This window comes from Amblyomma mixtum, chromosome 9 (genome assembly GCF_055824585.1).
Source record: "Amblyomma mixtum isolate Tamu chromosome 9, ASM5582458v1, whole genome shotgun sequence".
Classification (NCBI taxonomy): Eukaryota; Metazoa; Arthropoda; class Arachnida; order Ixodida; family Ixodidae; genus Amblyomma; species Amblyomma mixtum.
This window is the reverse complement of record NC_143020.1, coordinates 118,002,832-118,017,374: the sequence shown is the minus strand read 5'-3', so window position 1 is coordinate 118,017,374 and position 14,543 is coordinate 118,002,832. Positions and strand designations below refer to the sequence as shown.

The 14,543-nt window shown below is 44.9% G+C and overlaps 1 protein-coding gene and 1 long non-coding RNA gene across 3 annotated transcripts in view; one reads left to right on the top strand and one right to left on the bottom strand.

Annotated features, from left to right (window-relative positions):
• LOC149330925 (uncharacterized) overlaps positions 1-8,594 on the bottom strand; it is a 74,938-nt gene extending 66,344 nt beyond the window's left edge. For both annotated transcript variants that reach the window (XM_089561635.1, XM_089561636.1), the window contains exon 1: positions 7,891-8,594. In XM_089561635.1, the coding sequence (XP_089417761.1) occupies positions 7,891-8,332 (442 nt within the window). In that variant the 5' untranslated portion in view covers positions 8,333-8,594. The remainder of the gene's footprint in view (positions 1-7,890) is intronic.
• Positions 1-14,543, top strand: part of LOC149330924 (uncharacterized) — a 199,620-nt gene that overhangs the window by 75,672 nt on the left and 109,405 nt on the right. The window lies entirely within an intron of this gene.

Sequence of the window (14,543 nt, the reverse complement as noted above, 5' to 3'; positions counted from 1 at the left end):
TCGTCGTCACTGTGGCTCCTCCTCTTTCACCCAGACGACTGCACAAATTACGCACTCAACAAGAGTATAGCCACACGCTAAGCCCATTTCATTCCTTGAGCAATATTGTCCATAGTAGCTATAATTTCCACACCTTCTATTGAAGTGGGGTGTTTCTATTAAAGTTTCATATTTCCAGAAACAAATCAGCATGACTGATACACTTTTAGCAAAAAGCACATCGAAAAAAGTTTAAGCATTGTTGTTACTCATAATAAATCTATAAGAGTCGCAAAATCCTGGACTACTTTTGCTCCACTGTAAAACTAGTTTGCAAAGCTACATTTTTGCGCTTTGACAAACTATAGGACGATAAGAAAAGGACCAGATGAAGCGTACATGCGTACCAGTGATGATCGATAGCGCTCCATGTCAGGAGAGGGTGCCTAACTGGGGTGGTTGAAAAATTATCAGGCATTAAATCGGACGTCATAAGGTTTATCGACGGGACAAGGAGCAGCGAGGTGTTAGCAGTGTTAAGAACAATAGCGAATTATTTTATTTTTACCTGCCGGTAGCGAGAAGAACAAAGAACAGGGTTTGTGATAAAAGGGAATGTCAGTGAACATCAACGAATTCTTCAGCATTAACACGAGGGTAATGGTAGCCACAGTGATCAATAGGTGCACGTTGTCGCAAATTTACTGAAGTGGCAGACTGAAGTAAGCATGGATCTATGTACCAAAATCCAGCCGCGCGACGTCGTCGACAGGTGCTATGAGGATGCCCAATCAGCAGTGATGAAATTAGGAATGCGGTATACAATCACTTGGTGCGCGACGTGAATGTCAACGCATAGATGACGTCCGGAGAAAGGGGAGTTGAAAACTTCAGCATAAATTTTGACTTTTGATAAAATTTCACAAAAGAAACAATCACAATCATAATGATACAAACTATGTATCATCATGTACAAATCTGTTAGAGAGTTACTTCCTTTTTTGCTAACTACCAATGACCAAATTCCGCGTCGCAACGACACACGTTTTGCTGATCACAATAACTTCTTACTCCCTAAACCTAACACTAATTATGGTAAACAAACAGATCGTTTCTCCGCAACCAGTTTATGGAACTCATTGCCTGTTACCATTAAGCAATCATCCAATATCTGTGCCTTTAAATCCGCTCTTCGTCACATTTTACAATCCCCCTAATTGTAATTCTCATGGTACATGGTACTAGTTTTGTCATTTATATCATTCTATGATTTTTGTTTTGTGTTTTTCTGTACGCTTTTAGGTGTGTAATCTTTTTTAATTCAAATAATTGTTTGCATTCTTTCTTGTATCTCACTTACTGCTCTTTACTGATGCCAACATTTTTAATTTTTTTGCATCTGCTGCCCAATACTTATTCTTACAGTTGTTCTCACAGGAGGTCCCGTCCACAGTCTCTGACTTTGGGACCTCCTTCTGTATTCCAGTGTTTTTTATTCTTCTTGTACCATAAACATGCAATAAACGAACCTTGAACCTTGAACTGGATCATTACTGCAACCCCACGTACGTAAATCAGGAAGTAGGTTTGGGCCTCGTGGTGGTGGTGGTGGTGAAAACTTTTTAATAAACAAAAGGAGAGTTTGCAGACCAAAAATGGCCCTTTACATAGGTGGAGTCCTTAGTCCGGGACCCCGCTGGTCAAGGCCGCTACTCGCGCCCGTTGGACTAGAGCCCTTTGAGACTCCAGCCCCGAGCAGTTGAGCAGGGCTGCCTCCCATGCCTCTAGGGAAGGGGAAGGATTGGGGGGAAGGGAAGGATTATTTTGACAGGCCCAAACCATGTGGAAGGTATCGGATACTTCTCCACAGTGAGGGCAGCGCCCATCAACTTTGGGGTCGAAATGTTTCACTATTGCAGGACACAACAGAGTGTTGGTCTGCAAGCGCCTCAGAGTTCGCTCATCAGCTTTACGTAGGCCCTTAGCCGGGACCGGGAAAAGCCGATGGCGTTCGCAATAGTAGACCAGAATTTCTCTGAACCGCAGAAGCGGTTGGGCTGCAATGGCGCCATTGTGCAGGATGTGCAGGTGATAGGCAAGCTTGAGTGAAGTGACCATAAGATCGACTAGCCAGGAATAAGTTGCCAAAAAGAAGCTAACCAGTTAGCAGAAAGATAAAAGTGCATATCACTACACGTTCTTGCTCGAGAGCGAACATTCGGCATTCGACGAGCATACTGTAGACGCTGTAAATGGCAACTTATGAATTATTAGTGTAATTCAAAGGAAGAATAGGTAGGCACGGCAGGAGCAAGACAGAGAGAGAGAGAGAAAGAAGAATGGAAAGGCAGGGAGGTTAACTAGGCGACGCCCGGTGTGCTGCTCTACACGTGGAAAGGGGAAAGAAGGGAGAGAGAGAAAGGGGAGAGAGCAGTGGGAAAGCTTCGCCGGAGAATAATGGACCTAATGAATAAAAGTTCCGCCACGACATGGAGGCCCATAGCTGCAAAAGTCGGTGTATAGAGCTAACAGAGTTGTGGAAATGAATAAATAACCTAGAGAAAGGGACACCCAGAGGCCTGTAACGCAAAAATTGAGTAAGCACTATAAGGCGAGGAGGAAGTGTGAAAGCAGAGAGGAACTCTTAGGCGGAAACCAGATGTAAATGACACAGATGGTAATTCCATTACTAGTCTCGATTATAACCCGCCGCGGTGGCTCAGTGGTTTCCGCGCTGGGCTGCTGGCCCGAAAGACGAGGGTTCGATCCCGGCCGCAGCGGTCGAATTTCGATGGGGGAGAAATTCAAGAGGCCCGTGCACTGTGCGATGTCACTGCACGTTAAAGAACCCCAGGTGGTCGAAATTTCCGGAGACCTTCACTACGGCGTCCCTCATAGCCTGAGTCGCTTTGGGACGTTAAAGCTCAATAAATCAAATCAAATAAATCAATCAGTCTCGATTATAGGAAAGGTATTACACTGCAATCTGCAATCTTCAGCAGCTCAACGAACCGAAGGATATGTTCCTGAGATAGCATTGCCGAAGAAATGGCGATTGCAGTTGCACTCAAGAAGAACTTCTGAAGAAACTTTATAAACGGTGAAACTGGGAAGAACCGGCGGGTGGACAACCGATGTGGTGAAGAGCGGCGAATATATTGTGGTATGACATTTTTCAGTCTTGCATTACAATGTCGCATGACCTCAAGTGTGTCTGCAGCATGGCAGATTACTAACGTAATGGTAATCCATAAAAAAGGCGATATAGAAAGCTAAATATTGGCTTAGATATAACTTGTTCAGTATGTTCCTTCCCACAAGCCTTTCCTCCCTCGGTGGACTGACGTGTAATATTGCCCTGATTCTGTTCATGGTCGCCTTAATAAATATGCTGTAACAAACAGGCAGCAGCAGGTTAATCGGTCTATAATTTTCATTAATATGGTTGTACACAGAGATGTATTATGTTCTTTATGAATTATGAAAAAGCACAGACTGCAAAATGTGCAAAACATATCTACTTTTCAAAATAGAATTGATTGTATGTTGAGTCCGCTGTGCAAGCTTTTCTTTCGTGTCCGCTTTTTGCTTAGCGCTGGTTTTAATAACAATATCAGCACCTAACTTGCCGACCAGTTGTCCACCGAAATGTCGCTGCTCTTGTTCGCTGCATTGCCGAAAAATGAAAAAAGAAAGTAGGACTGCGAAGAATTATGCATAGCAATGAATAGTTGCCATCTGTTAGTTTTATTTTCATTCTAAGTAATTCTGGGAATCAACTGCAGCGAGTGATCGAAAATCTAAACTGTCAAGCTGCACCGAGATAGTCATTGGGTGAATCTAGGCTTCGCCGTCTGGCAAAAAAAAAAGCAACAGTTCACAGTACATGGGGAGAAACGGGTAATGTGGCACATCTATCCATACCAAGTAATCATAGCTGGCACGGAACTTAGAAATAACAGGAGAACGGTGGACAAGACGGGGTTGCAATGCATTTGGTAGACATTGCGGAGTAATGAAGATATGATTACCGATATCATTCAAAAGGAAAGTAAACAACCATTCAATTCCGTTAGCACTGACCTACTGCCCGAAAAGTGCAAGGTTATGATAAAACTTCGAATGAAACAATGGACAGTGCGACGAGCTTAAAGGGTAGCATTTCCAGAAAACAGTAGATCAAAGAACAAGAGCGCGTTGATGATATCTATAATTCACATTTACAGAAGAATACAGGTATGTCAGGCAATTCGGAGTGGAGATAGCCGGTGGTTTATTGGCGTGTCAGAACAAGTACTAAGGGGAGAAAACATTTATATGAAAGGTGGCGAAGTCATGTAACTTTATGAGGTTTAGGATTTTGCTGAAGCGCACGGTGGCTGATTGGAGATTTGAGTAGTGAGAGAGCCCTTTGTGTTGCAGCGTACTTAACTTCGCCAATGACAATAATCACAATGATGATCTGTGGAGATGTAGTGAAAAAAAAGTTTTTGCGCTTTCCTTATTCTGTGTCATTCAAACATGCTCCACTCTGTGCACATGCGTTGCAATAATCTATAGTAAAAATGCACGCTACGTTAGGCATCTAACAAAACACTGCATTTAACTATTACTTACATCTCTGCGATTTCAAATGTAGGCTTTCCTTGACAGTCTTTCGAGTTGCAATAAATGTAATCAATAGAACATTGCAAGTGTTTAAATATCGTCGAACACTGTGCAGATCTCTCTGGCGTCGCAAGCATTTCTTTATTAATTTTCTCCTATTGCAGCCTCGCACAAAGTTATGGCATGCGGGGACAACCACGAACAAAAAGTGCAAACTCTTGAGCGGCGTGCAGCAGAGTAAAACAATTCCTTCGAAGTATGAGTGTAGCCATCAAGGTATATTGAATTTATATGGCATGCAGGAAAGGCTGCGTTTATACATGCGAGCACGAAAATAAAAAGCTAATGTTTGGCTCATGATAGCTTCCTATGATGATGGCTTAGACAGTTTTATGTACTGCTTCAAATGACTGAATCGCGGGGAGCAGTTAAAATGTTAAAGAACATTCAGGAGTAAGTAAAATGTTTTGAAGAAATTTAAGTGCTGTGCGAACAAAAGCAGATTAAAACAATGCCAGAACCATCTCTAACGTTTGTGAAAAATTATGCGCGCAGCTGTTTTCTACCATTTCTAATTTGCTAATGTCAGCTAGTTTGGGGAGTATTCCAAATGACACAGAGCCATGCAGAAGGATTCCACGGATCACGATTTTGCATGTAATGTAGTTTCCATAGCGAAGGCACGTAAAATATGGCACGTACTTGTATCCAATGTTTTAAGAGCTTTTTTAGATATCACATGACATACCATGCGTGATACAAGATGAAGATATTTATAATCAAGCACTACTTTTAAATGATTGTCATGGAATCAATGTGTTAAAAAGAAATCGGAGAACTTTGAAAAGGACAACAAGTCAGCTTTAGAAAAATCAATGCTTTTTGCCAACTAGTGAACCACGTGCCGAAGATAGAGAGTTGTTTGTTATTCATGAGTAATAAAAAATAGCGGGCCCAAAATTCTGCCCCACGGGAGGTTTGATGAAGCATATTGATCGACAACCTAGTAGAGTTGGAACGTATAACTATTGTTAGCGCTGGAAAAGGCTAGAAGCATCTTGGTACGGAGATCTGGATGGTAAAAAGGTACATTTAAGCTTGTGCAAAGCTTCCACTCTGAAAAATTGTCCAAATGGTTTCGGGTAGTCTACGAATATGCCGTAAACCTGTCCGCGCATATGAAGAAAACGACTGACAGCATGAGTAAATTCAGTTCACTTAGTAATGATGAGAAATACGCGACAAAGTGCGAGCTGGAAGTTACTTAGGACATTTTTCGTTTCTATGAATGTTCAATTCCATAAAACCGAGACGCTGACCAGAAAATGAAATCAAATTTCATTTTCTGGTCGGCGTCTCTGTTTTATGCAATATATCCCCCCAGGCCAGACAGGATTCCGTCATACTCTCGACTTTATGGATGTTCAGGTATGCTTTATAAGCGTGCGTTCTAGCTGTTTGCAAGACTGGGCTGTTACTGAAATTGATTTATAGGTGAGCAGTATTTGCACGTTCTCACTCAAGAAGGAGCGCACTTCAGTGCATGACGAGCCATCCTGTGCGGCTTTGATGCGTTGAGGGTCATACATATTGTCAATATCACTGAACCTTTCGATTGACAGAAGCAAATGGACCAACGTCTCGTAATGTAGTAATGCGGTTGAGAGCGCTCATATATAGGATTAGCGCATTGTATATGTCCAAATGGTTGTATCCTTTAGGACAGCTTTTAGGACACACTTCCGACGAAATAACCAACTTCACAACGCAGCTAAGATAGACGGCTAGGGGCTTATATAATTTATATAACCCGACTACTCACTTTATGCCCATGTGAAACAGTTTAATTCAGTGACGATCGCGGTCAGCTTTTGGACGCTGCCAATAAGGGACGGATGTTATTTTCATCTTTCAAAGATCTCGCAATCGGATGTTAGTGGAAGAGGCGGGGGGGATCTCTGATTGATGCTTCGACATGCTTTGTATACAACTAATGTTGTATTTCGAAGACTTTACTAGCCTAAATATCAGTTTTGACCGTTCATCTGGTGTGTATGGATGCATCTACGCAACGTGCAAAAAGAAAGATAAATGTAAGCCTAACTTAAAAAGCGAAACTACCGGTTATATGTTCGCTTAATCAAAGCCATGTGGAGTGGTGTTTTTATGAACAAATACTTGCCTTGATAAAGTCTAGGAACATGTATAGACACATGCAAGAGCATTAAAATGCAATTAGTGGATCATTGGTGACGGTTCATAAACTTGTCATATACTTGTGGTGAAATGAACTTCTTAACTACCTGAGGAATCTTCTTTCACCTTTTTCTGCGGGGTTAAATTGTCCTCAGAACTTACTTATTGTGACCATGATCCTCAAATAACTAGATGTTGTTCATATTTTTATACACATCGCCTTTTTCTTTTAGCATTGAAATTATCAACGAACTACGTTTGTTTCTAAATAGATTTTTAGCCTATTAGTTATCTCTGTAAATATATTTGTTTTGTTTTGTGATTGCAGAAAAATGGTTATCGTTCATTTGTTTTATAACATTGAGATGATGCGTGATATTCACTGCAATCTTTTTGACGCTTTGCAATCGTTTCTTGTAAAAAAAGGGCTTAACACTCGACATTAGCTAACCTTGAAACAACAGCACGTGAAGTTGCATTATAATACATTGCGGGGTTTGAATACTAAGAAAAGAATTCTTCGCAAAATATATCGACAGAAGAACATAGCGGAAAGCAAATTCGTAAATATGGCGGTCTTTATTGATTCACCAAATCTTACATATGGGCACTTCAGTATACTTTGAGAACAGTAACTGTCTCCACAGGTGTTAAAATTATCTATCACTATAATTACTGATGTACCAAAAGAGCATCGAGCAGTCTACTGAACGTTCAAAAAAAATCAAGTGATAGTAAACGTATAGGTGAAGCGGAGGTACGGTTACGTGTATCCTCGGGCGTACGCACTACTGTGAAGAAGGACCCTTCCATCGCTTCAAATCAAATCAATTTAAACATCCTACGATGCTTAGGGGCACGGACAAAAAGCCCTAAATGGGCTTGACGAGGTCCATGCCCCCTACAAGGCATACAGTGGAACGCATCTGATGCATCAATAACAGAAATACACCAGCAGAAACGCAGCTGCTCATGAACAACGGTAGCTACAACGGTAGCCTATACAACTTCAACCGTTCTTTGCGTCACGCCCACAGGGACCACCGCATTAAATGGGAGAAGGAAATGGGGACCTTGTGAAAGGGTAACAAAAAGGGGTCAACTAACCTGACATGACGTCACCCGGTCGTTGGTAAAAGCCTGCAGTCCTGGCCAGCCAGTCTAAGGACACGTGCGACTTGATGCCGTGCTCGGCCAGCGTCGGATGGAACGCACTGCCCGGCAACAGTCCGGGTAAACCGGCGGGCAGGCCGCCGCCCGCCTGAAGTCCATACAACGGGTGTCCCGCCTGAAGCACGGGATGGTAGCCCGGAAGGGCGCCCAGCAGTCTCCCGGCTGCCTGAGATGCAACGACGGCCGCCACTGAAGCCGGCACGGAGGGCGGAGGCGGGCTACCGTGTTCACCCTCGGAGCAACTTCCGGGCGACTTGGACGCCGGGGTCGCCCGGCCCGAAGAGTCTCGGGCCAGCAGCGCTTCGATGCAGAAGGACTTGGTCGTGGACGCTGCGGCCGCTGCAGCCGCCGCGGCAGCCACGGTAGTGTCTGCCATCCTGCCGTCCTCTCTGCAACACCCTTCGCGTTCTCAGGAACGCGAATTCCTCTACTCCTGAGCACTGCAGGCACGAACGCTCTTCGGCTTACAGTTCGCCGTCGACGCAGAGGTTCACGGGGCCTGCTGGACGGAGCTGTCTCGTAGATGGCGGGAACAGCGCGCCTCCGCTTCGAGCTCCCGGCGCAATGTATGTATCTCTCGCTCGTGGAACACGCCGGCGGCTCTTTGCTACACCGTTTTCTCTACTCACACACGCACACACAGGAAAGAGATTCGGCGCGGACTCGGTCGCGTCTCGTCGGCGCGAACGGCGCCGGGAAGAGGATGGGAGAGAATAGGGGGGAAGAGGGGGACCCGCTTCAGCGATAGCGCACCCGCGCGCTGGCTCCGGGAGCGGCCGCCGAGCTCTGCGCGTAGCGGAAGGGGCGGCGCTAGGCCTAACCGCTAGGCCTAATGCGTTGCGGATGGCGCTGTTGGAGAGCTGCTGCTGCTCCGAGGCAGGGTTTTCGGAAGGCGGGGTTCAGGCGCCGGAGGCGGAGGAGGAAGATGTGGAGGTGGGAAAAGCGCTGCTCTCTTCCCTTTCGACCGGCGACGTATCTCTCTCCTCCGCCCTCTCTCGAACTCCAGCGCGGCGCTCGCCCCTCGGCCTCCGCGGAGGCTCGCGCGATCCGAGGCTTCGATTGCGGCCCCAAGCCGGGAGGATTTGTGAGAGCTCACAATTGGACTCGCATTGTTGTAGTCCTGTGTAGCACGCAAGCCTGTGGAGCTGGCGTGTTACTTGCGGATGAATGGGCACCCTGAGCAACGCAGTTTTGTGAGGTGGGCAGATGGCGTGGTTGCGCTAATCCTCCGCCACTTTGCGGTGGTGTTGGCGCGTAGCACGGGCTGGCACTGGGAGGGAATGGGTGAGGTTGCAGAGGGCGAGCGACTCACGTGTATCCTGCTGTCTTTCATGGATGTGTAACTGAAATGAACCTGTAATGTAGCCGCTCATGGTTTTCGCTTCATTAAACGCTGTGACAGCCTTGTACCTACTTGAAGGATAACTTATAATCTTTTCATGCTTGGCCCGGCCACGGCGGCTGCATTGCGGTGGAGGTGAAGCCCAAGAATGTTTTTTACGTTTTCCTACAAGCTGGTGTAACACCGGGATGTGCAAGTCAGTCATGAGTCCTTCACCGCGGTGTTCTTCGTAGCTAATAGATAGACGGCGTATATTCAATCCAAAAACTTTGTAACGCAGTGCAGCTGGCAAGTATTTGTAATTTATTTTGCAGCTCTACACGAATGCAAGCATTGATTCTATTATATTTTCAAATGCTGGTGCGGTTTTTCTATTACATCTTTCCCCCTTCGTTTCTTGTGTAATACACTGACACCGAGATGAAGCATCACCCCGCAGTTGGCTACGCAGAACTACCCACTGAACGAGTTCCTTTGCTATACGGTAGTGTATTTCATGGGCATTGAGTTTAGTTCAGCAATAATTTGAGTTCAAGTGTATCAAGTGTAATTAGGCAGTGCCGTATGTATCTGTTGTGCCACTATTGTGAGGCGTTTTACTTTTATTTTATGACAAACTTGGCCGGCTGTATCGCCTGATATCTGGGAAAATAGAAATTTCTTACACAAAGTCAATAAGTTAAAAGCCAATACGAAAACTAATGAGAAAATTCTCGTTTTTTCGCGTTTTGTCAATGCGACGGAGTGTACCCTTCTTGCGTTTCGATCCTATTTCATGCCCTCATTGTCTCCATGTAGTCGCTTATATCTCGGAATCACGACAAGATGGGCACTTAGCAGATTATATTCGTAAGAAATTTTTTTCTCTCCAAAATTTTTCCGATTTATTTAGTTCCCGCTTGATACATATGCGGTATTGTTTTCAGGGTGACGTTTAGATACGCCCCTTAAAAGTGACGACTTCATCTGCTGACAGTCAAATCTTTCTGTAAATTCAAGCAGTGACCGTTCAAACTCACACAATGATTTACCGTATCAAGCGAAGAAACCTTAGCTCTTTTTTGTATAATTGAACCGTAGTCTCGCCGACACATTTGTCGGGGCCATATCTAGCAACCTACAAGGTTTCGAAAATTTTCCCCGCGCAGTTTTATGTTTTTAAAACCTTCTATGTAGTTTTGTACCAGCCTCCGGAAAAATAGTGCCGAGTTTTTGGGGTTTTTTTCCCTTCAACGCTCATTACGGCTGTTACCGCGTAGCAACGTACCCGAGAACAATACAAAAAGCGCACTTTCCATTAAGACACGAAAATCTCTATAACGTTGTGCCTACATTAGAGGAGGAAAAGTGCAAAATAAAAAGCCAATGAGCTAATGCACTTAGGAAAAACCAAAGCCAATCATTTCTATTCCGGGAAACAACGAAATTTCCAGTTTGATAAAAAAAAGAAACATCTCCCTTTTTTCTGAGTGTAGGTCAGATGGGGATATATTGTACGCGTCCTGCGATCAACAAAATTCAACAACGCATCAGTGCACAGCGGCCCAGCCACCATCGTGGCATTTTTCTTTCACTCATTCCTCGTCTCTTCCGATAAATCACCGTGCCAGAAAAGGAGCACGTCTAAAGGCAACGAGGGAAAGAGAGAAGCGCCGGAGGAGGAAGAAAGGAGGAGGGGGCATTCATTACGACTGCTGTCGACGTCATTAAAGCACGCTTGCGCGCCGCCGAAACGAAACACTTCCCTCTCCGTCGAAACAATAACCGTATAAGATGATGGCTGCTGAGAGTGTGGCGTTAGTGGTGGTAAGAGGAAGAGGGCAAATTGCGGGGAAGGGGGGGGGGGGGAGGGGATGGCGAACGGGAAGCAGTAAAAGTGCTCCCCCTTCCCGAGGAAATTTCTGCTTAGCGCGGCATCACGTCCACACAAATAGCTCTGCCGGTGTGCGAAGGAGAAACGTCTTCGGAATGCAGTTGATGACGATGAAGAAGACAGGCCGTCAACGCGAGCAAGAGCTCAGGCTGCTCCGAAAGCATCGGAGGAAAGAAAGCCCCGTATTATTTTTTTCTAAGGAGCGGGCGAGTGAAGCAGAGAGAGAGAGAGAGAGATTTTGGCGCGAAGCTGAAAGCGGAGCGAGTTGTATATGTGTGTGTGGGCGGGGGATAACGGCAGACGTGGCGTCATCGACCGGATCCGTCGGCGGTCTCCGTCGGAGCGGAAGAAAAAAAAAATGCAGGCGGAGCGTTTTTCCGTGACGTCACCTCTCCGGAGGCGGAGCCTGGGCTCCGTTGCCGATACCCGCGGGAGGCGGGGACTCCTCCGCGTCGGGGACAATAATGTGCCCCCGCCTCATTTTCCAAGATGGCCGCGATTAACGGTTACGGCTCGGAGAGGAGGAAGGGGCAGAAAAGAAGAAAAAAGTCGCAAAGAGGCGCGCAAAGAGAAAGAAAGGAGAGACGGATAGGGCGAGAGAGAAGCGAAAGCGCAACAAACGACGATCAGCGCGCCGGGTCTCGGCTGATTGTTGCGGTTGGCGCTCTTGAACACACAGATCGGCGAGCCTTCTGGCGCGATTAGGAAAGGGACGGGAAGATATATACTCTTTTATCGTCGCGTCGATAAAGGGCAGAAAGAGCCCAATTAAAGGTTCGTGACGTCAGCGGTCGTTACCGTGCCACGCTCTGTGCGGTATTCCAGATTGGCAGGGAAAGTTGTTCCTGAGTGGTGTCGCATCGTGGTGCGGGTTTAAATAATGTTATATACTTTCAATCAAGCTCTCGTAGTGAGTGTTATAGAAGCAATACATACGTACTTCGGAAAACAATCTGACATGACTAATTTTGTGCCACCGTTAATTTTCGTTTTTCCTCACTTTTACAGGCGCTATACCACTCAAGATGCGTTCAGTAGCTTCTCTACACTATCTCAAAACTGTCTTCAGGTGCTGGTTAACGTATGTAGTATCATTCTACATTGTTTTGTTGTTATCTATTAAGAAACTAAACTGTTCCAAGGTATTTTATGGACTTTACTGCAGGGTCTTCCTAAACAGAAAAGAATTGAGAGAAGCGAAGTATTATCAGTGCGATTGAATGGAGTTGGTGTAGTTTGTTTTTTGTCTGACCAACTCCATATTGTGCGGAGTTGGAGTGGTGAATATTTAAAGCTGTGTATGGTCATCCATGGAATCATTAATAATGTGTTAAATTGAAGAAGCCTAACTGATTCTACGGGGTTGTTTAAAACTACGCTGAATCCACCTGTATACTCTTTTCTGTTGTAAAACCCTGTGCAATGAACTCAGTTGTGAAACTGAAAGGGACGCCACACTGGGAAGCTTCGAAGAAGGATTCTCGGAAGCGCTCTGGACTGTCAAGCGAGAGGACAAAAACTGGATGCTACGATATATACAATGCTCGTTGTAAGGCAACCTGGATGCTTCTGAATAAGATCGTATATGTAGCGACAAAATGCACAGAATGAAGGCGAATTCAGTGCACATAACGCGAAAGAATTTAAGAGAAGAAAGCGCCACATATCACCTCTCCCCTTTTATCTTCTTGAGCGAAAAATGTTTTATTTTTAGAAACGAAAAATTAAAAAAATGCAATGTACAAGTCGCACCGTAATAACATCCAGTGTCCCAGTGCCGATGATAGATAAGGTGTAGACTGAGACGTTCGGCACCAGTTCCAGGGGGTTCGCCACTGGGAAGTGGCTTATTTCTTTGCTTACTTGAATAGTTTCTAACACTTACCTCTGTAACCTGCACACAGATATTTTACTGTCGTTTAGTACTACTATGCTCTCACAATTCTTCTTTTTGGCTTCCTTGCAGAGAGCTGCTCTGCGCATTTACCAAGCTACGTTTCCTAGCAGCTGTAACTGCCGCAGCCCTTAGCTTATTGGCTGGTAAAAGACAAATAGGCTTTTTATTCTGCGAGTTTTATTTACTTATTTATTTTCTAAAAGTGCTGAAATGTATTATTACGCAGAGCGTGCTTAAAACGACAAAAAATGCGAGTAAAAACATCGCAGGGTTACACCGGAAAAATGGCTTATTTGAACAAAGGTGGGTCGGTGACGAATGCTCATGTAATACGCTTGCTTGGGCTAGTTGGTTCATAGTGAATGAAATCACGAAGAAGGCGCGACCAAAGGGGACAAAGAAGGCACACAAGCGTCGAGACCAGCGCTACAGCTTGAAATTGAATGAAAATACAAAAAAAAACTCAGTTCCAAGTTGGCGTTGTTCTTGTCGTTTGTGTGTTTTCTTTGTCCCCCTGGTCGCGTCTTCTTCGTTTTCTTTCCCCATGATGAATGTAACAAAGGCAAGAAGGAGGCTTGATTTTTTTTGTTTTAAATCTGGAGAGGAAGAAATCCTCGAACAACTTCTTATGTAAAAAAAAACACATACTAATAGTGGTTTCGCAGGAACCTTTTATAATCAAAGGTTTTTCGGCTTTATACAGAATAGGGAAATTATGGAGTACTAATTTTGATAATACGCTTAAAACAACTTAATTTCTGCTTATATTAAGACGAAAGCCTTACTATATCCCACTGAGAGAAAAGCCGGCGGCGTATGTTAGTATTATTACTCACAGGTGGTACTGACAATCCCAGCGATGGCATGAAAAATAGTGACGACGGAAATAGGGAATTTCGTTTTGACTGGGAATGTGTGGGCCTATTTATTTAGCATTACGTGGGTAAGCACACGTTCGATGGTTTGGCGACCAAATGGAACCGTGCACATATGGCAACCTTGCTGTATTGTGTACTTGGCCAGATCCTACCTTTGTATAGTGTATACAGTCGGCCACTTCTGCTGCTGCTGGTGGTGACGATGAAAACATTTTGACTGAACTAAAACTGGTGGTCGGTCGATGTCCCTATTACGGGAGTCCACTAGATCTTGCAGCCGCTCTAGCCCTTTCGTTCAGCTCCTGCTGAACTCTCATTATTAAGATGGTGATGACGATGTAAATGTTGCCTATAAAGAAAGCACTTGCGGCCGTTCTTCTGCACTTTCTGCAAATGCGATGCTGCACAAAGACTACCCTATCCAACTGGAAACTCTTCAAACTGAAAGAGAAGAACTGCGTCTGAAGGCTCACACCTCCACACGTGCAAAGGCAAGCGAGTGCCACATTTGTTGGCTTGTTGCCGGCTCAAATGGACCATTGAGCTGCAGACACATCCGCTTGGGAATAAGAACTATCTTGTACTCGTGTAATGAGA